Source organism: Podarcis filfolensis (genome assembly GCF_964270895.1).
Source record: "Podarcis filfolensis genome assembly, chromosome: 2".
Lineage (NCBI taxonomy): Eukaryota > Metazoa > Chordata > Lepidosauria > Squamata > Lacertidae > Podarcis > Podarcis filfolensis.
The window spans coordinates 75,838,572-75,864,608 of record NC_139605.1 but is presented as its reverse complement, the minus strand read 5'-3'; the positions used below and the strand labels follow the sequence as shown (position 1 = coordinate 75,864,608).

The following is a 26,037-nucleotide window of genomic DNA, read 5'->3' as shown; positions in this document are numbered from 1 at the left end:
ACCAAGAACTGAACGTATGTTTTTCCATTACTTATTTATTTCAGTAGCAAATATTCTCTATCAATATTCTATCACAGCATATCTGGAAGATAAAAGTCAATGCGGGAAATGATTGCTCTGTGAGCTGGTACTGATATTTTGACTCCTGTAATGTTCTTAGTCTGATACACTTATATGTTAAAAGTTATGATCATGAACACTCCAAACATATAAGGCAAGGATAGGGAACCTCAGACTTGGGGGCCAAATGCAGCCCTCCAGGCCCCTCAGTCTGACCCTTGGAATTATCTTCTGACCACACACATGCAGGTCACACCCCTCACAGGCCTTGCTTCACACTCTCCAGGTGCTTTTGAGTGTGTGTGTACACCTGCTAGTTTGGGCTGGATGTAGTTTCCTTTGCAAAGGAAACAGTCACATTTGTTGCTTTGCCACTTTGGCTTCTGGCCCCATCCACCATTGGCATGTGGCCCCCATACCTAATGAGGTGGTCCAAGTGCTCCTTCCTTTCTTCTTTCTTCGCTCCAAGCTACTTGGGGCAAGTAGAAAGCATGGTGGTTGCCATGTTTGTTGGGAAATGTGTCTAAAATGCATTGGAAGTAGTAATATGTTATGATGTGCTATGTCTGTGTCATGAATGCAACCCAGGCACGGCAGGACCAAGGCATTTTGACACCTGAGGCAAACCACAAAATAGCACCCACTCCCCCTGCCAGGAAAGAAGGGGTGACTGAAGCACTTCATTGGGAATAAGGGAAGAATCTAATTAACCTTACCCAATCGCTGAAAAGGGAATCAAAGGTCATTGCAGAAGAGAAAGGGACCCAGGTGGGTGCAGAGCCCAGGAGACCCTAAGGTGCCGTCCCTAACCATTTCCTTCCTCGTGGTGGAAGGAGACCAGCAGCGCTTCCTATTTGGCTAGAGGCCACTATAGAGACAGCATTGCAGAGTGGTGAGCTGCCAAGGAGGTGGCAGATCTGGCCTGCAAGGAGTGTGCTGCAACCACTGTGGCAACAGCAAGCAATGCCCTCCTTGCAGGCCAGATCTGCTGTCCCTGTGGATCCTGCCACCTGGGTGGGCCAGCCCTAAACCTGGATCAGAGGGGGTAAAGCACAGAGACCAAGACAACGGTGCTACTCTTCAAAAATGATTTATTAATTGCATCTATTCAAGTGCTTTCAGTAGTACAGCACATCCACAAATGCTCTACAGGTGTTTAATAACCAAAAGTAGTTGCCTTGTCTAACAAGTTGACCAGTCTAGTAAAACTGAGGGATAGATGGAGCAGGGCAATGGTGGATGGTTTTCATAGTTCCTTTGGGTATTGCTGAAAATGGTGTTTAAATGTTTCTATCACCACACCAAAGTTACTTGGCTCAGTCTCTCGGTACGTGACAAGTAGACTGAAGTTTTAACTGCAAACATTCACTTGCATTTCTGGTGATGTGACCCAAAAGTTGTCATATCTAGCCTTATTGAAGTGCCTCTAGGCAAGTGGGCACAGCTGTCCTGGAACATGCCATTTCCTCTTCCAAGGAATGTTGCTTTCCTTTCATCTGATGTTTTGCTATAAGCAAAGTCCTGTTTATTTGAGATAGCCATCAACCACTGGAACATGTCATCCTTCTTTAGCACCCTTGCGGAGCCACCTTTCCAAATATTCACTCATTCGTCTGTCATTCACACAGGTTATAGCTGATTTCATTAAAAACAGTAGTACATTACATTAAAAATAGTATAAGGGTAATATTCTCAAAATTGTCAGACTCATTTTGCAGAATCCTAGGTGCACAACACCTGTCCATGCAGCAGCCATCTTTCTTTTATGCAATGTCCCTGTTAGTTTCACAGGAGCATTATATGGGTGGGGGTCACTTAAGATAACAAGGGGACAGCCATCTTTTCCCCCTTACAGACTTATCAAGAATCAGACACCCCATCATTACATAAGACTGTTTTCAGGGCATCAGTGGCGTAGCGTGGGTTGTCAGCACCCGGGGCAAGGCAAGTAATTTGTGCCCCCTAACCCGTGGATTTGCGCCCCCTAACCCTAACCCCCAGATGTTGCGCCCGGTGCGGCCGGCCCCCCCTGCACCTCCCATGCTACGCCACTGCAGGGCATTTCTATAGACATTTTTCTAGCAAGTGCTGTTTTAGAAAGGTCCATAGGAATGTGGCCTAATCTATTTAGCTAGGTTCTGATCCAAGCTCTGGCCCAGTAGGTGCAAATCAGGGAACTTTGCTTCAGATTGTGGAATAAATGCCTACTTTCCCTAATTCTCACTGAAACGTTTAATGATTAACTCCTTGCCCCAACCCCAAAGACTCACTAGTCATGCTTTCAGATTGAGATATATGCTAAATACAGGCAGAAATTTAAGTCAATATATAAATAAGGAATCTCTCCCTGTCTGTAGGTACCTCTAAGATGTGGAGGGGAACTGAGGTCCTTCAGATGTTGTTGTTGGACTACAACTCCCATTATCCTAGAATATTGGCTATGTTAGCTAGGCTGATGGGAGTTGGAATACAAAAAACACATGTGGCTGCTTTCTGTTCCTCTCTCCCTCTCTCTGTGTACACAAACAGTTCCAATTGTTTTCTCTCTCCTTTTGCTTACATACACACAGAGAGTGGACTCCCCTCCCCCGCCCCTCAATGACTTTTACTAAGGGACTGCTGATTGGCTAGTATTTACTCCATTGGGAAAAGTGGAAAATCAAATGAAAATGGAGATTCATATTGGTCCTCTGCCCCTTCTAAGGCCTAATCCCTTCCTTTTAGAATTTATTATTTAAAACCCCTTTTTTAATCTCTAGACACTGGGGTGCGACCATAGGAATGATTGTGATTGACTGTGCTGAACAGAGATAGTTGACCAGCACAGGCAATGGGCAGAAATGAGTACTGAGTGTCTCTAAATGTGAAGTGATGTACTGAATATAAATGTAAGAAACAGAGAAGGGGAGTGGCTTGTAGGTTTGTCGGAAAGCACCTCCCTTTCCCTAATGGGCCAGCCTCCACTGCTCATGCCCCTCTTAGAGACTGGTTTTTGAAAAGCGATAGCCCAAACTGCATCATCAGTGCTTACAGAAGAAATGCAATCTCAAAGTATGACAGAATTTATTTGTATTTTCATTCCATTCCATTCCATTCCATCAGCCATACTTCTTTTCCTTGTCTAGAAGAGGAACACTGAATTCCACTATATTCAGCGAGACTGTGACAATATATTTTCTTTGTTCCTTTTCAGTTTGTGGACATTTTAAGTGCATCTGTTGTGAGCAAGTGTTTATTTTCAAGTGAATTTAATGCTTGTGGAAATGTCAAAGCAAAGTGACACTTCTGAAGCTGGGCATTTTGCTGTCTTAGTCACATGGCAGGGGCAGAACAGGGATCTGAAAAGGGGCAAGGGGCTTTGTTTTACTTTGTTTCTTCAGTGCACCCATCTGCTGAGTCAGCAGCAGGGTTTCTGTGAGCAAACAGAAGCTAATTCCTTTTCTGTGCCTGTTCAGTTTCTGACACTTACACAAAGGGAGCAATTAGGATAACACTGATGCCACTCAGACACTCCTTGTTGCCTCACAGTTAACTCTAGCTGTATCAGAAGCTGCAGTCATGTTTGCCTGTTGCAGCAAAATCTTCCCCCAAAAGTGTTTTGACCCCCTTCTGGCTGCAGTTGCTAGAATTGAAATAGCAAAAAATGAATTTAGGCATCAGTTGGGCTCTGCGGCAATGAAAATAAAATTGGTAGATTGGGAGGTGTATGTGAAACAATTTTTCAGTGTGTGAAAAAAGAACAGTTCTGCTTCGCTCTTCAATAAATATTTCGGTTGCTGACCCTGATTAGTTTTTCATCAGTTTGCCTCCTATCAAATTATAGTAGTAAATTATGTGACCCTACTTTTTGATAGTACCATTCGGTTTATGCTTCGTTCCTTTTCCAAGTTTGTTTGATAAATCGTGGTGGAAGAGTGACACTTGCAAAGATTATACTGTTTGAGGGTCTGATTGAACTGTGATGTGAATATAAATGAGATTTATTGCAAGGGAGGTAAATATGCTAATTTTAGAGATTGGAAAAGTACAAAAACAGTGTGATCCCTTCGCCTCCGGTAATTACTGCAGCATTATGTGTGAAAAAAGTGTGCTGGCATAGGGGTGTTGCTAGCAGACCAGGTTGAAAGTAAACTTAGGGTAGTTGCTCAATGCCACAGTGAACGACGATGTCATAGCTATGAATTAATAGATTCAGTAGAGTTCTGGTTTATGCGTAATGCGTCATGCGGTTTATGAAGAGTTTTCAACCTTTTGTCTTGCTGCTTTTTCCTGAAGTTGGCTCAGTTTCCCTGGCTCTTCCTCCTCACTGCAGCCCCAAGTCACTCCCTTTGGAACATCCTGAGAAGAGGCATTGGGGTGCGGTGGGTGGGCTGCAGTGGGATGCAAAAATCACCACAATTGTGGGAAAGAATAAATGCTTTTCCACTGCTGCAAGACTCAACGTATACTGGCATTTCTGTACTGACACAATAAACTAGGGGCCCTTCTGCAGACAATTCTTTTCCACCACCTCCTTGAAAACATATCCTTCTGCCTTTCATTCATGAAAGATGGTGGGCAAAAGTTCCCATCTATTCATCTTCATCTCCCATTTTTATTCCTCAGAATTCTGAGCTTTTTGAAAGATTTCACTGCATGTGAATGAATAGAAGTTTGACGTGAATAGATATTATTCTTGGTCGTATTTTACTTTTCTTCTGATAACATTTAGTTCATCAGAAACACTGGGAGTTTTCACAAAGCTATGGTTAACATATGCCCTCATAACACACTATAATTACATTGGTTGTTTGGATCTGGGGAGTTGTGATTAACTTGGGATATGCAGCATTTCACAGGCACTGCTGTAAATTGTGGTTTATTGTTATTAGCTAATGAACCCCATATGAATCTCCTGATGCTACTGAGGGAATGCAGGCCAACGGGTATAAAAATCACACTCTTGCCTTTATTCTAATTGCACGGTAATAAGAGCGTCCAACTTTGCATAATATTCCAACCTCGCACTGCTTCGGCTGGTTGCCTTCATAAATTATTTAGGTTTCACACAGCTTAATATCACCTCCCATTTTAGGTGAAACCCATTACAACTATTCAGGGGTCTGTCTTCTGCTTAATTTACAGCTGTGGAACAACTATTTCCATCTTGCTGTGGCTTTTATCACCCAGGATTCTTTGCAGCTGGAACAATTCTCCCATGCAAAGTGCATAAAGATTGTGAGCAAGTAAGTCTTCTTGAAAGCTATATTTTCTTCTCATTTTCACAACAAAGCTTTGATGATGACTAAGTGTATTCTATTTTCTCTTACAGATATGGAGACATGAGACGCTTGATTGGGTTTGCTATTCGTGACATGTGGTATAAACTTGGTAAGTAAGTTGTTATGTACTGAGTTGAATAGGATCCAAACTGCAGCAGTCTGATTGGTCCTAGAACAATAGGATTCAGAATGCAGCAGTCTGATTGGTCCTAGAACAATGCAGCAGTATGATTGGTTGGCAGGAACCACCCAATCATGCTCCAGATATAAGTGAATCCACAACCTGATTGGCTTACAGTAGAATTCCAGAATGAGCCAATCATGTGCATCCCATTGTGTAAATACTGTATATAAAGCAGATACTTTGAGGGGACATTCATTCATTCCTCCTCACCACTATGAGCTGAATAAAGAGCATGAAATCACTTTGCGACTCTGAGTATATTTCATAAGTGCAGTCAGGAACACAGATGTTCCTCAAATAGGTGTTGAGTGAACATTTCTAATAAGATCAGATGAGCTGTTACATTTATTTTTGTTTATTTTTGTGTTTTAAAGTGGCTCCATCCTGCAATTTATAGGTTTGTTTGTTTGTTTGTTTGTTGGCTGAGGTGTGTATGGCATAAAATAACTTCTAAATGTGTGAAGGTACCAAGTGTCGTGGGATTGGAATATGCAGAGGATGAGAAGGGGGAAAGTATTGCAGAGATGGGTAACAGAAGAAATTCCATTTGCAGTGGAACACATTGGGAGACCCTGGAAGGTTTTGTATCTTTGACAGCTTCAGAAAGCTGACATTCAGGCAGATCAAACTGAACTCGTCCACTTGGGGTGTCAGTTGCATGAGCGGACACTGTATTCCGGACTCCAGTGTCTGGTTGTCGTTAAAAGAACTCCTGTCCAAGGAGAGTGGGAAATGTTTTGATCTTTTGTCTGCAGATTGCAAATACCTAGGCTGGCACTGCAGCTTCTCATTTATCATCAAGAAAAAAGAAAACTGATCATCTTGGTTGCCCTCCTCTGCACATATTCCAGCTTGTCAACATGCTTCTTAAATTGGGGTGCCCAGAATTGGATACAGTATTCCAGGTGTGGTCTGACTAAGGCAGAATAGAGTGGTACTAGTGCTTCCCTTGATCTGGACACTGTGCTTCTGTTGATGCAGCCTAGAATAGCATTAGCTTTTTTTGCTGCTTCATCATACTGTTGACTCATGTTAAGCTTGTGGTCCACTAAGACCCATAGATCCTTTTCACATGTACTGCTAGTAAGCCAGGTGTCCCCCATCCTATATTCATTTTGTTAGCTTGCGCCCAGTTAAGGTCATTTTTAATTCTGATTCTGTCTTCTGCGGCATTAGCTACCCCTCCCAGGTTTGTGTCATCTGCAAATTTGATGAGCTTCCCCTCAATTCCTTTATCCAAGTCATTTATAAAGACTTTGAACAACAAGGGGCCCAGGACAGAACCCTGCGGCACCTCACTTGTCAACTTTTTTCCAGGATGACAAGGAACTCTTTGGGTTTTGTCAGTCAACCAGCTACAAATCCACCTAACAGTTAGCTCGTTCGACCCACATTTTACTAGCTTCGTCTCGATAATATCATGGGGGACTTTGTTAAAAGCCTTACTGAAATCAAATGTTCAAATGTTCTTCCTTTGGTATAGATGTGTGTTTGAAAATGTAATGTAGAGAATGAAAATTATTTTGGATTTTTATTGTTTCTCATAGTTATTACTATTTTTCCATCCAGATGGGTCTCTTCTTTTATTTCAGCTGATTTTTAATAGGGTACTAAAACAAAAGATGCTTTAGGTACAGATTACTATTTCTGCTGAGATTAAAAACAACAACAGAAACTGTAAAAACAGCTGCTTAATATCCAGTAGAAATGAAAAAGAACAGGATTGTTGTTCCACACATGTTTTTAAAGCCACTAAAGCACATCTTGAAAACAGCTTTATTATTATTGAGGGGAAAGGCCATATTCAATACATGATGTGCATGCTTATCTCTAGGAAAAAATGTATTCACTTAAAATATTTTTCTTTCACCAGTGTTTTTTTAAAGGTTAAGCAGCTGGAGGAGAGAAGGGGGATCAAGATCTCTATGCTGTGGGAGGATTTATTTTTATTTTTATTTTAGAAAACAAAAACCCTGTGCCATATCTCCTTGTATCATAGTCCCAACCAAAGTTGCCTCCCCTAAATATTGCTATTTGCTCTGCAGAAGAAATACTTACTAGTACTGTAAACTCCCAGGAGAACATTTGTTACTGGGTGGTATGAACGTTGTAAAAAGGAAAAAAGGGGGAAAATACCCCAAGATTTAATAATGGATATGGGGCAGGTCTAATATATCCAAGCAATTGCATTAGTCCCTATTATACAAGTGTGAGCAGCTCTGGTTGTGAAATGAGACCTTGAGGAATGAGCTCCAATGTGGGAATGGATTGCTGCTCTTTTGTGGTTTTACAAGGTGCCTTGTGTCAGGCGGTACTGCTACAAATCAATCCTAAATCAGACCACAACTGTTCGTGTTTGGGGTTTTTTTATCTACCTTCCCTGAAGTATTAGGCATCATTAAGCATTTCTAGGAAAAGAGCATTAAAGCTAACAAACAAATTGTTTGAGTTTTCTGCATTTGATTTTGTCCTGCAAAAAGCCATATTTTAAGAATATTAAAAAGCTGTTTTTTCCTGTTAGAGATGACATTTGCAACCTCATTTCTTCATTTTTTTATTGTCTGTCATAATTGCAAATGTCTCCTAAGGCAGACTCCGATGACTCTCTATTTCATATGGCTTTTAAGCCATTGTACAGCGAATCTATAATAGAGTTAGCAGGACACTATTTCTATTCTGAGCTTTCTAATGGCTGACATTAGTCATCCAGGAATGAAGGCAGATAAGTTTTGTCCATTGTGATGGAGAGAAGAGGACATGTCAAATGGCTCCTGTAAAATGTTGTCTGATAGATGGGTTTTGATGGGAAAGGGTGAAGAAATCTATTGTTTCCAATTATTTTCCTTTCCAAGCACACTCAGCAATGAGATGTTTGAAACTGACTCGCTCAGTTGGTTAGACCATGGTGCTGATAACACCAAGGTTGCAGGTTCGATCCCTGTATGGACCAGCTGCATATTCCTGCATTGCAGGGGGTTGGACTAGATGATCCTCAGGGTCCCTTCCAACTCTACAGTTCTATGATTCTATGATTCTATGACTCCATGTCAGTTGGCCACTACCTAGGATATTGTGAGGTGCTTCTAGAGTCGGCATTCCATCTCGAATTGCAAATCTGCTATAGCAGCAGTGCAAGTTTGAGGTCTTGCAAAGTTAAGCCGTATGTAAGACTGCCGCAATAATGTATTTTATTTATTTCATGAAACGTATACACTACTTGGTTCGTTAAAAAGAAAAAAAAATCCCTCAAAATGTTTTACTAAAAGATAAAGCCAGAAACATTTACAAACACACTTTAAAACATACAAAAGTTAAAATACTAAAACAGATTAAAATTACCTCAATCTTCTGTGAATCTGGGCAGGAACCAAAAAGAGTACAGTGGTGCCTGCTTGATCTCAGTAGGCAGGTAGTTCCCAGGTGTACATGCTGCCACACTAAACAGTTGAGTTCTTACAAATGCAGAACAGGTATTATATGGCACCTGTAGTAGTGCCAATTCCACGACTACCAATAATGATGATCAATAATTCTGCTCTCGATAATGATGATAGCATTGTTTCTATAATGTTCTTCATTATACTATTCATTGTAATAGTTTGCTGTTATTCTTTTAATGGGGTGCTCAAAGAATTTCATGAATGCCTATTTGTGCAAAGAAGGCTAATAATATTATACATCTTTAGTGGGGTGGTTAAACATAGTGGCTTGTGGCTTGCAAGTGTATTTATGGCTGAGCTGAACTACAGGTCATAATCCATGTTCTTCTTAACCACTACACAACATCAGTTCTTAATAAGTGGAAGAGGAAATGGGAAGCTTATGGAAAGCTTGAGGCACAAGATATTCAGAACTCATCAAACTATGATGTGGGTGAGGGGCATTAGATACTAGTCTGTATAGTCGTAAAAGTACTGAATCTGGACTTTTAGCATAGAAGGAATAGTCTGGTCCATTCCACTATATTGGGGCAAGAAGCAGAAGACCTGTAGAACTTATGTGATGGGACATTTCTTAGTCCACTGGAAGGATTTTTCGGAATTGAACCAACAACTTCTTAAATGTGTATGATATATGTATGCAAAACAATTATTTAAAACTGAAGCATTAAGATATATGATACTTTTAGATTGTTTTTATTTATAAAGTTTTTTGAGGTTTTAATTTGTGTTTCCCTTGTCCTTTTGTCATTTGCTGGTTTAAAATTGCAAGTTGTGTGTGAATCTCTTTTTATACACACTTTTGTACATCTCTCTTTTGAGCAGATTTCACAAACGGTGAAGGCTGGTTAACAGTTTTTTTAAATAATAGAGTAGCTACACAAAATGTCTGCATGCATTGTGTCCCATTTTTAATATTCTCTTTCACACTTTGATCCAGGGCAGAATAAAATCCGCTTTATTCCTGGAATGGTTGGACCCATCTTAGAGATGACCCTTATTCCTGAAGCTGAGTTACGGAAAGCCACCATCCCAATCTTCTTTGATATGATGTTGTGTGAATATAGAAACACTGGAGAATTCAGAAAGGTATTGTTAGCTTCACATAGTGTTTGTCAGTACTGCCATTATGCTTAAATAACAGCAATATTATATGAATACGCCAGAAAGGTGCTTGTGATTCTTGACATTTTTCTATAGAAAGGTGAGTGCTATAGAAAGAAGGGAAAGAGCTGCAGCACTGTTGGGCAAAGATATGGAAGACTGAGTTTATCAGTGATTTAATGTGGCCTTTTCCTGTCATAAACATATCATTCATCTGAAACACGTAACCTAAGAAGTCATCCTTACAGAATCAGACTCACAAATATGCCGTGTGTGTGTGTGTGTGTGTGTGTGTGTGTGTACACTCTGAGCAGTTTGTTATGTGGGATGAAATGAATTACATTGATATGAAATACCTAAATGAAAGTGAGAAGCAAAGTATGTGGTTGAATGAATTAATCTAGAACTAGAACACTTCATGGAGGAAAGTGATGTGGTTAATGATGAGTTGTGTGTGTGTTGTGTGGGAATGCACCTTCTGTGAGTTTTCAGCTTTTGTTTTAAAAAACAAGTCTCTAGCACATTTACTTGGGAAAGTTATAACGAAGCATGGCAAATTGCTCATGAAGAGTAATACAGTTAAATAAATGCATACATATTGGGCTACCTGTATTTAGATACAACAGTTCTTTAATGGTCTTCTGGCCCCTTAACACTGTCTCTCTCCCAAATATCTGTCTATGGATCTCTGGAGGGGTCATTTAATTGAGCCACACTTTAATTTCTCCTCCTGACCTTTAGATAGATAGATAGATAGAAGATAAGTCTGTGTATTTGGTGAACTATTAGAGGAAGATCATGGCAGCTTAGGTTACAAATGAACCAAATTTGTTATTTATGCATTAGCCTTTAAGACATTCAACAGTTTTGCCTTGCAGTTAGTGCAGTGAATCACAGTTCAGGGTTCAAAGAGCAGTCGCGACGCAGGCTGTGGTAAATTAATAATGATGGTTCTATCTATTGCTAGATTTCATTTGGAAAGGTTGTTATTAAGTGCTCAGTATTTACTCTCCCAGAAGAAAGAAGAGTTCAACATGGTTTGTAGACGGGGGCACATGTGTGCACTGCATTTAAGGCATCATGATTATATCAGTTGAGCCTGGAACAATCTGGCAGGTGGGATTATTGTTGTTGGTAGCACAGCACAAAGCTTTTGGCCTGAGTCCAGGACTGAAAACCATTTTGCTTCTCTGCATCTGCTCTTCCCTTGACTTAATAGCCCTCTATTTCCGTTTTTAATTACTGCTTCTTATTTTTGGCTTGTAACTGTTTCTCTTGGGGATCAATGCAGACAAGCAGGTAGTAGGACCAAAATAATAATAATAATAATAATGCTCCTAAAATGTGTATCTCAGACTAAAAAAGGTAATATAAGCTTAACAAGGATAACATCTAAAGAGTCTAGGAAATTATAGTTGCAATGTGGACACACAATTTAGTTGCTAAATAGATTTCTAAGGTTCAGGTGGATAGTTTGGTGTTACAGAATAAGGACATAAAACACATACAATGGTTAAAGCTGCACCAAAGGGTGGTTAAAGCTGTGCCCCAGTGGTACTTATTTATTTGCTTAAAATGTTTATTAACAACCTTTCAGAACAATCACTAAAAGGCATCAGTAAAATACAATAATAAAATCCCATTATCATCAGACAAATAAACCTAAGACTGAAATACACGAAAACCAACACTGGACATTTATAGGGTGGTTGAGGACTCAACCCCTGGTGTCTCTATTTTAAAAAAATAAAAATAATTTGTGTATCAAGGTTGGAAAAGACAACTGCCTGAGCTCCAGGTGAGTTGATGCTGGAGAACATAACAGCCTATTGGTCCACCTGTGATGTTAACATATGAGAGTGCTGGAGCTGAAATAGTTAAACAGGTTACCCAATCAGAACCCAGGGGGGTGGAGCCAGAGGGACTATAAAACCAGCTCTGCGAGGGGTTCGTTGGGAGTTGGGTGGTTGGTTGGAGTGGGAGTGAATTAGGATAGAGTCTGTGGGTAGGTTTAGTTAGTGTAGCGAAATAAGCTGAGTCAGGAACATTTAGGAGCTAGGAAGACAAGTAAATATCTGAGGGGTAGTTTAGTGAGTGAGAGCGGGTAGCGGAAGTTATAGGTCTGGATAGGCACCCTATGGTTGTAATTGACTGAGACCGTTTATGGAAACCACACACTCGTTAAACTGCAATAACTAAACAGAAGTTTATGTTCCAATTTAACCCTGACTTGACTCAGTATTTTACCAGATAGGGCCTGGGTGGTGGCAGCGAGAAATAAAGTGGTGGCACAGGGATCAATAGATGGTGAAATGTCCGGGGACCCTGTGTGATCACCACACCGCCTACTCCAGCATCCTGTTCTCACAGCAGCTAACCAGATGCCTGTGGGGAGCCTGCCCACAAGGACCTGAGCACATCAGCACTCTCTCCGCTTGTGATTCCCAGCAACTGGTATTCAGAAGTGTACTGCCTCTGACAGTGGAAGTAGAACATGGCCATCAGGGTTAGTAACCCCGATAGCCTTATCCTCCACGGATTTGTCTAATCCTCTTTTGAAGCCATCCAAGGACACACAGTACTGGATGAAATTGACCAACTAGGAAGAGGAACCTGTGGCCCTCTATAGTTTGTTGGACTCGGGACTCTCAAGTGGCGCAGTGGGTCAGTGTGTCTGGCTGTTAACTGGAAGGCTGCCGATTCAAGCCCACCCAGGGACAGCTGTGGGCGGAATTCCTGCATTGCAGGGGGTTGGACTAGATGACCCTCTGGTCCCTTCCAGTTTACAATTCTGTGATTCTTTCTGACTCGCATCAGCCCCAACCAGCACAAGCAACTGTCAGGGACAATGGCAGTTGTAGGCCAGAAACATCTGGAGAGACACAGGTTCCCATCGCTGCCTTATATAATTAATGCATTTAATTTCTTTTCTTTCACTTGTCTGGTTCTTTCCGTGTTGCTCTTTCATTGTTTGCAGTATGAGCATTGCCAGCCTGTGTGCAAGAATCGAAAGGAACAAAGAAAAGGGAAATGGGGGAAATGTCAGGTTGAGCGTGCCCTTGTTGGTAGATTCCCACACAGGGAAGCACTTTCTTTCATTGTTTGCAATGAGAAACTGGGTGTGCTCTCTCGTAAGGAGATCAGTTTGTAAGGGGCACTGTGTAGCCTGCCATTTGCCATTTGGATAATGTTTTACTGCATGACAGTGCTACAGTCTGCTGCAATACCCAAAGACATTTGTAGATAATGTTCATTTCAAGAAAAAAATCCAGAAACTTATTGTTAACTTGCAGCTGAGTTGGTTAGAGTGCGGTGCTTATAATGCTAAGGTCGCAGGTTTGAGTCATACGGGCCAGATCCTGTACTGCAAGGGATTGGAATAGATCAGGGGTCAGCAACCTTTTTCAGCCGTGGGCCGGTCCACCGTCCCTCAGACCATGTGGTGGGCCAGACTATATTTTGAAAAAATAATAATGAATGAATTCCTATGCCCCACAAATAACCCAGAGATGCATTTTAAATAAAAGGACACATTCTGCTCATGTAAAAACACGCTGAGTCCCGGACCATCTGTGGGCTGGATTGAGAAGGGGATTGGGCTGGATTCAGCCCCCGGGCCTTAGGTTGCCTACTCCTGGACTAGATGATCCTCAGAGCACCTTCAAACTCTATAACTATACAATTTTATTATTCCATTTCTAAAATATGCCCCTTTATATACCCCCCCCTGGTATATTAAGTCCCAGGAAGCAACCCTTTAGAGGGCATTTTTTAGGTAAATCATGCTTCTAGAGATGTTAAATATTTCACTTCTCATTATGTTTTTTGAAAATGAAAAATCCTATCCATTCAATCCCTTATGAAAAAAAATAGTCCTTTTGTGTTTTTTCTCTCTCTTGCTCACATACAATTTTAATAGATACTGAGAGAAATTAATAACACACGCATAAGCAATTCTGGGTGGTATTCAGCTATGTTTTACTCAGAGCAGTAGACCAGAGTAAATTAATATGCCTAACTCAGTCATGTTCATTCATTTCAATGGGTCTACTCTGAGTAAAGCATAGTTAAATACTACTCTAAGATTCCTTCCATTAAATCCAAAGGCGTAGACAGTTGTAGTTACTAGCTCAAAGGTCCACACAGAGAGTTAAATGGCATTTTGTCCTAATATTCCATTTTGAAGAATAGTTTTCTGAATGAGCAGCCAATGGTTTTATGTGCTGAGATGATGAAACATCTGCCCCCAAAATAAAATGGTTTGTATTCGAAACTATTTGTAAGGGATGAAATGATAATATGCAACATAAATGAAAACATCACTGAAATAAATATCGGGTTAAGATTATTGTTAAAAAAGAAGATTTGTCTTTGGCTTAGCAAAGATTAATTCCTAAGCATAATACTATTTTGATCCTGGTAAGCAACATGTATTCATGTTGCAGATCCCTGTTTAAATCCTTCACTCAACATTTCCATCACATATTTTAACCAGCTGTGAGCAGGTTTTTAAATTACTTTTCTTGCCTGGCAGTTATTAGACGGCAGCAAAAATAGTACTGACTTTGAGCATTCATTGATAGGTTGTGGATTCACTGTGAGCTCTAATTCCCGTGTTCTTTTCAAAGACATAGGTGGTCTCTTGAAAATCCACCTCTCAAGGTTGTAATATAATGTTGGAAAGCATAATACAGGTGTCTGCTTGAAAAGGAAGGTGCATGTTCTTAGACAGTAAGCAACCAGAAGGTGTTCTGTAAGAGGCACTTGCCTTACCCTTGTGTTTTTCAAAGCCTTTTATAGATACTTTTGGCTCAAGGAAAGAAAAATGTTCACATCTTCCCCTAGTAGCCTACGCTCTTTAGCTTTAATCCCCTGGCTCCCATCACTTCTGTCAGCCTTGAGGCAGTACAAGCACATAAACTCATCCTGTTTCTGCTGAACCTTTTGGAAGTTAGAGGGAAAGTTAATCCTGCAAGGCAAGGAGTGCGTCAGAATTGCCACCAGCATTACCACCCTGATGGATCAGGCTCAGTTCCCAGGCATCATGCAAGGTGGAAGGAGGAGATGATTTATTTAAAGTATTCCTTTTAGTTGCTTCTGAGGGCTGTGCTGTGCTCCCACAAGGTGACACACAAACAGGAGCAAGGCAAGATCAAAAGATATAATAGCCATACTAGGAAGACTACTATATACGTTAAGAAGCTACTCGGTAATGCCTAAACTAATTAGGCTAAACACAGTATTGAAGAGGAAAGTCTTCAGTTTTCACCTAAACAGCTGTACAAGACAAGATGGAAGTCAATAGCTAGGGAGTTCCATATTTTGGGGGCCCTGTTTCTTCTGTTTGCCAACCTAACTGAGCTTAATGGTGAGCACTCACAGAGGATCCCTGAGGCAAATCTTAATCAATTGGCAAGATTATATGGCAATGTGACACAGCCATCTCTGCCAGGTGGGCAAAGAATCCACTCATTATGATCATTCTGCTGCTGACAGTGTGCGTTCCCTCTGCTTTGATCTGTCATGGTGCCTTGGGTTATCAGGATGAGAAGGACAGTCTTAGGACAGATACAAAATCGCATCAAACAAGTGAGCCCTTGCTATAAAATGGTGCAGCATCGATAGTTTCTGTTCAGCGCCCTCCTCCAGCATACCAGACAGTATGACAAGTCTGGTAAAAACAACAACAACAATACCCTGTGCATTTCACTAAAAATAAATGCAAAAGTAGCAGTGAAAGAAAACAATCTAAAGATAATAATAGCATAGAGGTGAGGTGAGAATACAATTTAACACCTACTGCAGCCAAACAACACTTTCAGTTGCCAAACATTAAAATAAACCAGCTTCTTAACACAATAACAACATATATGTTGAATGACAGAGAACAATTAATAACACTTTAACAGTCCATTACAGATGAGCAACACTTTCAGTTACCAAATGCAATTATTCTTTTGGCCCTCTCTTCCACCTGGTTCCCCCCCCCCCAAAAAAGAGCCAGCACTCCATGGCTATTCCTCTTTTTCAGTTTCCACCTAGCAAACCTTGGTGTTCCTGCTAACGCCTCCCTCTTGTGCATGGATGATGCCGTTTTGGCTGCCTAATCACAGGCTGAACAACAGTAATAATGAGAATAGTGATTTAACTCCAGAATCATTTTATATGATATTATATGAAAGGTAGTACAGGAAAGACCAAAGCACTTCTTCCCACTGCACATAGTTAACTGCGGAATTCATTCTCACAAGATGTAGTGATGCCCTCTATTAGATGGCTTTGAAACAAGGTTAGATAAATTTCTGGAGGATAAAGCTACAAGTGGCTCCTAGCTGTGATGGATATGTTTTCCCTCCACTGTTGGAGGCTGAATACCAGTTGCTTGGAATCACAAATGGGGAGAGTGCTTTGGGGTTTCCCCTGAGCATTTGAGTGGCTACTGTAAGAACAGGATGCTGGGCCTTTGTCCTCATCTAGCAGCCACTTCTTACGTTCTTACATTCTTGTATCAGTACGGAAAGCACTTCTGCAGTCAGGTTCTGCTTGTGATCTTCCCATAGGCCTCTGTTTGGCTACTGTGAGAACAGGAAGCTGGGTCTAGACAGAACTTTGGCCTGATCCAACAGGATCTGTCTGGTCTTTGACCACAAAGATTGATTGATTAATCCAACAGGATTCTTATGTTCTTAACAGATGTTTTCAGTGTATAACCCCCTCCCCTTTAAGAACTCAGTACAGTGGTACCTTGGGTTAAGTACTTAATTCGTTCCGGAGGTCTGTTCTTAACCTGAAACTGTTCTTAACCTGAAGCACCACTTTAGTTAATGGGGCGTCCCGCTGCCGCTGCGCTGCTGGGGCACGATTTCTGTTCTCATCCTGAAGCAAAGTTCTTAACCTGAGGTACTATTTCTGGGTTAGCGGAGTCTGTAACCTGAAGCGTATGTAACCTGAAGCGTATGTAACCCAAGGTACCACTGTACTGTTGAGATAGTTCTATGTTGCTCAGGGGACAAGCCACAGCTCAGTGGTAGTTCAGTGGTTCAATCCAGATAGGGCTGGGAATATTCCCCGCCTATAACCCTGGACAGCTACTGCCAGGCAGCAGCAACACTACCAAAACCTTAATCTGATTATGTACAAGGCAGCTTCCTATGTTCCTACATTACTTCTACCTCTTATTGTGGTTCATTTGATGTACTGTATGCTTTCACTGATAATCTAGAGAGAGGCTTAAACTCCCTCTTCCACTTTCCTCCCTGTGTGTAGGAGGTGGATATCTTCATCTTGCTGTCTTGGATGCCTTTCTGCAGTACAATGCTTCACAGCCTCGTATTGTGAGGGTGCTCAGTTTAATTTCATTTTCTTGCATTCCGTGCAATAGTCTCTGCGGGAGAAAGGAACCACAGTTTTCCGATGAGGTGGTCACCTAGTTCTTGCAGTTTTCCCACTGTTGCAACAGAAGCGCATCAGTTTCTGTGCCTGCATTAACCTCCAAATATGGATCAGAGCAAACAATAAGAGAAGGCAAGCTTCAGCCATGGAAGAGATAGTGTTTCTAAAATACACAGAGAAGCCAATGAGGAAGAGATCTGGTAACCACTCTTGGATGAACTGGAGACTCCCTGCCTCCTTTTAAACCAAATGTGCAGGGAATGAGGAGTGGAACAACATAGTTAACAGCCATCATCCACATGCACTGTTTCTATATTCACCTAAAGAGAAGAAGCGCAGGGCCTGGGGAAATGAGCAGAATGCGTTGCAAATGGCAGACAGACTGCTGCCAAGATTCGGTGACACAGGCTGGACTGTGTCTATAGGAACAGATCTTCTTTGGCCTTTATTTCATGAATGCCTGGCAATGTGCTGGTACCCTCTGGCAGTGGATGAGAGCATAGATAAGTGTTTTCCTTTGGCTGCCTCCTCTTTAGCTGCCACTCCAGCAAAGGAACAACAGGCCAAGATCATCAAAATGCTATTTAGATGTCATGGGAACTGTCTGACATGGGCCTCAGAGTTAAGGAAAGAGAGGAATTGGGGTGTATAGCTGCTTTTTTTCTGCTGTTATGTTATGTATTTGTGTTTCTATGTTGTAAACTGCCCTATGATCTTCAAATGAAGGGTGGCATATAATTTAATTAAATAAATAAAATAAAGGAAGAAACTGCAGAAATGGGGGACGGGGGAAGGAGGACACAAACCAAATCAACTGGGTGGAAAGCTGTGTCTATGAAATGGTTATCGCCAAAGAGAGTGGGTGGTTGGTGTTGATCAAAGTTAGACTTAATACCCATGTGAATGAGGGAGAAAGGATATCTGTTACCTGTTATGTATAAGAGATGAATGAGGAATCTTGCTCTTTTTTTAGTACCTATTTTCTTTCCTTCCCCACCCCCTTCCTTCTACTTTTAGTTCCTCCTGGCCTATTTTGGATTTTAATCCAAAAGTAGAGGTTAGATTTGTATTTGGACGTGAGACCTTATAGATCAAATAGAAGCTTGTAACATCAGGGAGAAACTACATAAGGAGCCACCTAGAATATTATGGCCACCATAAACATTAAGTGTTTTGAGGGGGTGATAAAAGGGATGGGTCGTCTAAACCTAATGGATAAAGGGAGATGGGCATTTTAAATGTGATAGAACATAGATTAAGTGGTTTAAATAAACATTCTCTGCCATGATGACAAATGTCTCAAAATACACCAAATGTATGTTTAAACACTTCCATCACACTTACATCCAGTGTGCATCAGGTTTGTTTTTGGTTTACCAATTGTGGTTTGGTTCAGCAAAACAAACCACTACCCTTGGCTTGGGTGTTATACTAACCCAGGGATGATGTTTTAGTACCTGCAGTAGGGGAGAAGTGGATCAGAAGGCATCCACTTATTCTTAGTAAACTATTAACTATGGTTTACTATGACATGTAGGTGCTGCCACTGAGCACTGTGTCTTTCTACAACCAACAAAAAAGATGAGAGGGAGAATTACAAATAAGATGAGAAAGAGATGCATAGATATATGGCCACTGTTGGACCAGCAGATTTGGAAAAGGTTGTTTTTGTGTACTGTGAAGTGAAAATGGCAAAGCAAGCACCATCTCTATGGTTAAATTAGGACATTCCACTCTACCATTGTTGTGCAAGATATGTCTGAATTGAATTTTAGTTTTCAGAGACATTTAAGCAGCAGCATTTTGAAGGCTCAGTCATCAGTAATCAAATCCAGCTAGCCTCACATAGAAAGGAAGGTCAAAGAAAAAGATGTGTTTTCTAGTGTAGACAGTGTTGACGAAAGACTCAGTGGGATAATTAATCACACTGAGCATATCTGAAGAGCAGAGCGGAGCATAGAAGTGACATGTTTCCTGTCTAGTTACAGCACAATCTAGGTAGCATAGGACAAAGATGAAGGGAGAGGACAAAGGGACAGAGGAATATCAGAAATTTGCATGTACTTGTAAAGCAGCTTTAAGCAATAGTGAGTATTAAATGTTTGACTTGTGGTTTACAGTGGTCCAAGTATGATAACTTTGTGGAAATGGGCCGAAGTAGGCGTGAGTGTTGCAGATGTCCTTGTATGTCACAAGAAACATAGGCGGTTGATGGAATAATTGTGCATACAAAAATGAAAGACAAAGAGAATTATGGGAAATGAAGGAAAGATACCGCTAGTGCAAGCATTAAGACTAAGTGGAAAGTGACCAAGAGCCAATTCAGTTGTAACCAGGGGCAAAGTCTCTAAAGCAGAAAAGGGTAAAACACAGCTCTGTGGGGTAGGGTGTCTGCTGGTATATAATAGATATTAGAATCCAATCAAACTAAAAATATGGAGAGACTGAGGTGCACTGATGTTGGGGTTAATGACATCTTTGCCATAATATCTATTTGCAGCGTTGTTGTTGTTTTATACATTTCTCCCCACATGGCAGCAAATCACAGTATAATAAAACGCATATCTATAAACATAACATAACATAAAAAAGAGTTGAAACGCTAGCATTTAAAAGCATTTAGAAAAATAGCACCCTAATTATTTATATAAAAACAGTTTAAAACAACAGCACAAACATAACATGAGTTAAAACCTAATTCAGATACCACATGTTGGGACAGATATTGACTCCTGAAATAGCAGAAGATGAAAATGCTTTTGCTAACATACGTATTGGTGTGGTAGCAAACCATACTATACCAGCTGTGCCTAAGAGTAACAATGAGTGGCAAGGGATAGGTGGTGCACTTATTTCCTTTAACAACTAAAGAAGCACGCATGGCTTTGCCTTACACTCTTCGGCCATTGGAGTTTTGCCTTTTTCAGCAGGTTGCGTACCACAGGCCAAACTCTCATCTTCAACATTTTTGTTATGAATTAGCACACTGCCAAATTAACATAAAACAGGGATGGAGAACAGGGTCTGTAGGCGGGGTCCTCAGTTCCTCCCACCCCCATGGGCCACTTTGACAGGCAGGCAGTGCTGCCCACCTGTCAGTCGCCTGGCATCACCCATGACACCAGCTGACCCACCTTCAAAGGAAAGAACAGGAAGCTCACAGCCAATTCTTTCTTTTCTTGTTTTGCAGCCTGGCTTGAACTCAAGCCAAGCTGCAAAAGAAGATTCCTGCCAAAAAGGGGCCTGCTGGTCAGCATAAAACTTTAGAAGACATTTGTGCTGATTACATGACTTGATTCTATAAAGTATTGCACTCTAGTTTTGTGAAAATATTTCTAGTGGGGCTTTTCAAATATATTTCCGAGTTACAACCTTTATGCTACTGGTTCCTCAGGGACTTTTCTTGAGTATGTGGTTACAAAAATTGCCATCTTGTTAAATAACCTTGCAAGTGATTTCTGTTCCAAAAATGTACAACGTATTTACTTATTTGGAGTACTGAAGTAGACAAATATTCTATATTTGTACTGGTGAAGAGATCTGCATGAAGGATGCCTTTATTTATGCTGCTGTTGACTGTTACTTAAATGGGGTTTTTTCAGTCCCTAGACTGTGTTTCTCCAAGGTTACCAAGGAAACAATGATGCCATTCAGCAATAAATACTAATTGTACTGGATGTGTACTGTGTTGATAGAACCAGGGCCCACATCAGAACATGATATATCGGAACAGGGAGGGTTCCCTGGTGCTACAGTCAGGCTCAGCACCACGGGACAGCCTGCTGTTCCTACACAGTCACTGACCTCTGCAGCCAGCAGCCTGCTTACCTGTCCAGAGTGACAGCTGGCATGGATGTGTGTGTGTGAGAGAGAAAGAACAAGTGCTGACTGGGCCTGCAAATGGCAGGGGCAAAGCCAGCAGCTTCATCATATTTAATTATGCTGGCCACACCTCTGCCATAAGAACAGATGATGGGCCCAGTCCAGCATCCTCTTCTCACAACAGTGAACCGGATGCCCATGGGAGACCCCCGAGCATAATTTGGGTGCAACAGCATGCTCCACACTTGTGCTCCCCAGCAACTTTTATTCGGAGACATACCACCTCTGATACTTTAGGTAGTACACAGTCATCACGATTCGTAGCCACTGATAGCTTTATCCTCAATGAATTTTTCTAAACTCCCTTTAAAATCAATTTGGTGGCCATGCTACATCCTTCAACATTGAATCCCACAGTTTAACTATTTGCTTCTTGAAGAAGTATTTCATTATATCTGTCCTGAACCCCCCAATATTCATTTTCATCATGGTGTTCTCTCTATCCACTTTCTCCTGCACCTCTATCTTCTCCTGCCCCTCCCCCATCCCTCTTTTTTCTTGAACTAAAAAGTTCCCAATGTTTTAACCTTTCCTCATAGGGGAGTTGCTCCAGCCCCTTTTATCATTTTGGAGGAATTCAACATCAAGCTGCCACAAACATTTCATCATTGTGAACATTTCTGCTTGTCTGACAGAATGATATCCCCTCTTCTCCACACACAGTTCTAGGGTATCTTCCACCACCCTGAGCCAATTTGAGGGGAGCATGAGGGGAGGAGAGGGGAAAGCTCCATTGCACTAGCTGAAGTCCTTGTGCAGGCTTCTGCTACTGGAACCAGCTAGCTGAATCTGGCCCACAGTGTCTATTGGATTCCCCCTCCACCTTTTAAGCACTAGTCCCCTTTCAAAAATATTAGTTCTTAGCCAAGCAACATGACTAACCATTACTGTTTAGAGATACTTGTGCCCATGTTTGTCTTACATCTTTTACATTATCATTTATCCATTCTGCTTAATTGCTCACTTTCTATTTTGTGTATGTACAAGTCACCCCAAGTTTTCGAGGTTCCCTTAGGTTGTTGGAGTTTTTTTTTGAAGTGTGAAGTAATACTGGGTCCATGGCAGATATCAGGTGGAGGACAGACCTCTGTGTACTTGGGGTCTCTTCCTTCCAGTTAGGACCTAAGTAGTTTACTTGGAGGGAAATGTGATTCCATGCAACTTGTATTTATCATCTGCATATTTTCCAAACATAGAATAAAATGATTCTTTGCCAATCTTTGATGCTCAAACTTTGAACATTCAAGCACTGGTGAGATTTCACATGCAGCCAGGGCGGGGGGGGGGGGGGGGTTAAGCCTGAACCAAAATAGCTTCACAACCAGCTTGTATGGGTTCATTGTCACATCAAATGCCACTGACAAGAAAGGGCAAATCTCCAGCAGTAAACAGTTCATTCCATTTCCTTTTTAACCATTTGTTTCAAAGGTAACCAAGAATGCAAGGTAACTGTTTGTACATTGATAGACTAGACATGTAAATCAGTTTTTCAACCACGAGTCCCCAGATGGTTGTTGATCTCCAACTCTGTCACCTCCAGAAAGCTTAGCCTAATGGTCAAAACTAAGTTCTCTGAGGAATCAAGGCTGGAGGTTATAAATCACCTTATAAAGAAAGTGGGTGGGTACACGTGCATGTACACATGCATGTGCACACACTATCACTGTAAAAAATCCTCAGAAGCAATTCAATTTCTGTTCAGATAGGATTCTTCAATGCATATGTATAATAGCCATTACCCAGCACTGAATCAGTGACCTAAAAATAAAGTTACAGGCCTTAAGAACCCAAACTATAAAAGCAATGGCTCATCACCAAAGTCAAATTTTCTCAGATAAGACTTACCTGGATATTACTATTTAGAGCTTCAGCAGTCTAAGGCAAAACCTTTTTCTCCACACATCATTCAGTCTTACTGCCTTCAAAATTTGTCTCAGTTCTTTATTTTCAGAGTAACTCAGAATTAGCCACGTTTTTTTCTTCATAGTAAATGACTGTATTTTTCACCCTCATTAAACAAGTAGGTTTTATAATTGTGCAGAAAAAAAATAGTCTGGTAAGGCTGCTACTTTAAAACATAAATAAAATGTAAGGTTTATTCATGCCAAACAAAGCCATTCTAAATCTAGATTTTATATGTGGCCCAGATGGAGCCAGAACTTAACACTAGTACATGCTAGCTCATGCTTGGACTGACTAACTTGGAGAAGAAGCAGGAAGGAAGGAAAGATACTTGAAAGGGAAGGAATCAGGGAGTGGCACAGACAGGTTGCCTTTCTGTCTATGCCTCCCCCCCTCCCCAATTCAGGAAACTTACTGCATGTGTTGTTGCTTTACTCCCAGCAATAATATCAAAACCTGACTTCTCAATAATACTTTAATAGGGCCAGTCATCTTTATGGGGGGGGGGGAAATACTATGTTTTCAGTCTGTAATGTTGTCTTAATTTCTATAATCACCAAGCTGTTGGTAACCGTCAATGTTCTTAAATATTAAATGGTTGGTGTGGGGGACATATTTTCCTTTATGTGCACAGTGGTTAAAGGTTTTACCTTCTTTCCCTGAACAGTTTGAAAACGAAATCATTTTAAAATTGGACCACGAAGTGGAAGGAGGCCGTGGAGATGAGCAATATCTGCATTTGTTTGAATCAATGTAAGTACAAAGAAGGGGCAAATCCTTAGTTTTGGGGTAGGATTCAGTCAATGAGCCCCATCAGTGGAAGTCCTGCACAAGGACTTCCATTTGTACAAATGGGCTTTCCACTCTTCTTTTTCCACACACATCCCAAAATTGGTTCAGGGGGGAATGTTGTGTGGGAGAACCTCCAGAACAGCACACAGTGGGAGAAGAATGGAGCTTGTTCCATCCAGTAAGTTGGAATGCTTGCCCTGACAGAACAATCACTTTAGCACGATGTTGAATGCCTCCCACAATTTTTAAGGTTGTTATATTTTAAAGTTGAACATTTGTTTTAAGTATGCTCCATATAGTAACTTATTTATTGTACTTCTCCCCTGTTCTTACATGGGTCTTCCAGTGGTCTCCTAGAATATGGCCACCAGATCCACCTCTGCTTAGCTTCAGCTATGCAGTCACACAGGGTATTCCTTGAAAAATCTCTTTAAATTGACCTTTTTAAGATGGGGTGTGTGTGTATGTGTGTGTCTTAAATAAACATAGGTCTGTTTAATAACTGCAATCTTCCCTCCTTTTCTTAACATGTGTGGATGGGTTCTGTTTCTAGAATGGAACTGAACAAGCATAAGAGCAAAAGTATAGTAGTGGCTTTGTTACCTCAACTTGTCACCCACCATAATTCTGGCCATACTAGGAAATGGATAATTACTTCTCTTTTTCCCAAGGAAAAGATATATTCTTATTATCTAAGGGAGCTGTTGATCTCAAAGGCACAGTTTCAGCACAGAAACAACAAATTATGAACTGCATCATCTCTTGACTTTGCCTTCTTCGTTGCTGTGGCCTACAACTTTCTGCTTTACAAAATAATACTTAATTTTCATGCTTAACTCTGAACATGCTCTTTGACAGTTGAACTGTGAGTCACTTTATCAAAGAGCAGCCTAAGAATCAGAAAAGAATTAATACATATGCAACTAGAGGTCTGTGCATAGAGGTCACAGAAGAAGTGTGGACAATAATGTTGAAATATGCAAATCTCTTATTTCCTGAAGGGCAGAACCATTACAAACTACATACAAACTTTCAGGTAAATTAAGTCTTTTAAGGGAAAAATAAGTTTAAGCAGAATACCTCAAGAATCAGAAGACAAACATCCCCAACATTGGTCCTTTTTGGAGGCAGAAATTTCAGGAAAGAGGTTAAATATGTCTGTGGAAATATATCAGATTGGAACGTATAAAATGATGATGATCTGCACTTTCAAAATTATAGAGATTCCTGGAGAATGCCACAGAAAGCATTGCAGTATTTCACCCTGACACTTCTCAGTGCTGCTCAATTGAATTGTTACATGAGATGACAGAATCTAATGAAATTCACCTTGTTATAGATTCCCATCTATATTATTTCTGCCAGATTGGGAATAGCCAGAGTGAATAATTGGGGACATGACCCCTATTTTGTTCTGGAGTATCCCAGAAACATTGTGCCACCTGAAGTCAAGCTGTGGATAATAAGTTGTTTGTTTGTTTGTTTGTAAAAGCAATAAGACGGAATATCTATTTATTTAATTTGCTTTGGCTCATATTCTGCTGCTTGATGCTTGTATTTTGCCCTTTTTCAGAAGGCAGGACAGGTAACATGTTAGACAGGAATAGAGCTACTCTGTCCTAAAGTAATGGTTTCAGATGGTCTGATGTATACAGAACACATTCCTCCTTATAACTCTCAAAGTTAAAATGTGGAGAATTGCATTTCTGAAAATACTTCCATGTCAAAAACTCCCTCCTGCAAAACCTATTTAAGACCAATATGGGAAGAATATGCCATACCATGAATTGTGTCCTGGAGGTCAGAAGTTATTCAACTGAGATACCACTGAAGATGGAAACAATAGAAATTAAGTCAAATGCTGTTTTAAATATAATAGATTGCACCACACAGTAATACTGCAATCCAATAACCTTAGGAAAAAAGAATGTGGCACTGGGTCACTTCAGAACACAGGCTGAGGATAGTACAAGGAATGTTCCTCGATGTCAAATATGCCCTTTGTATAGGAATGCAAAGC

At 40.8% G+C, this 26,037-nt stretch overlaps 1 protein-coding gene across 5 annotated transcripts in view; it reads left to right on the top strand.

The window, feature by feature from the left end:
• DOCK2 (dedicator of cytokinesis 2) overlaps positions 1-26,037 on the top strand; it is a 241,012-nt gene that overhangs the window by 175,592 nt on the left and 39,383 nt on the right. For all 5 annotated transcript variants that reach the window (XM_083596706.1, XM_083596709.1, XM_083596710.1 and 2 more), the window contains 4 exons: positions 5,185-5,285; positions 5,372-5,430; positions 9,886-10,034; positions 23,893-23,978. In XM_083596706.1, coding sequence (XP_083452832.1) covers positions 5,185-5,285; positions 5,372-5,430; positions 9,886-10,034; positions 23,893-23,978 — 395 coding nt within the window. The remainder of the gene's footprint in view (positions 1-5,184; positions 5,286-5,371; positions 5,431-9,885; positions 10,035-23,892; positions 23,979-26,037) is intronic.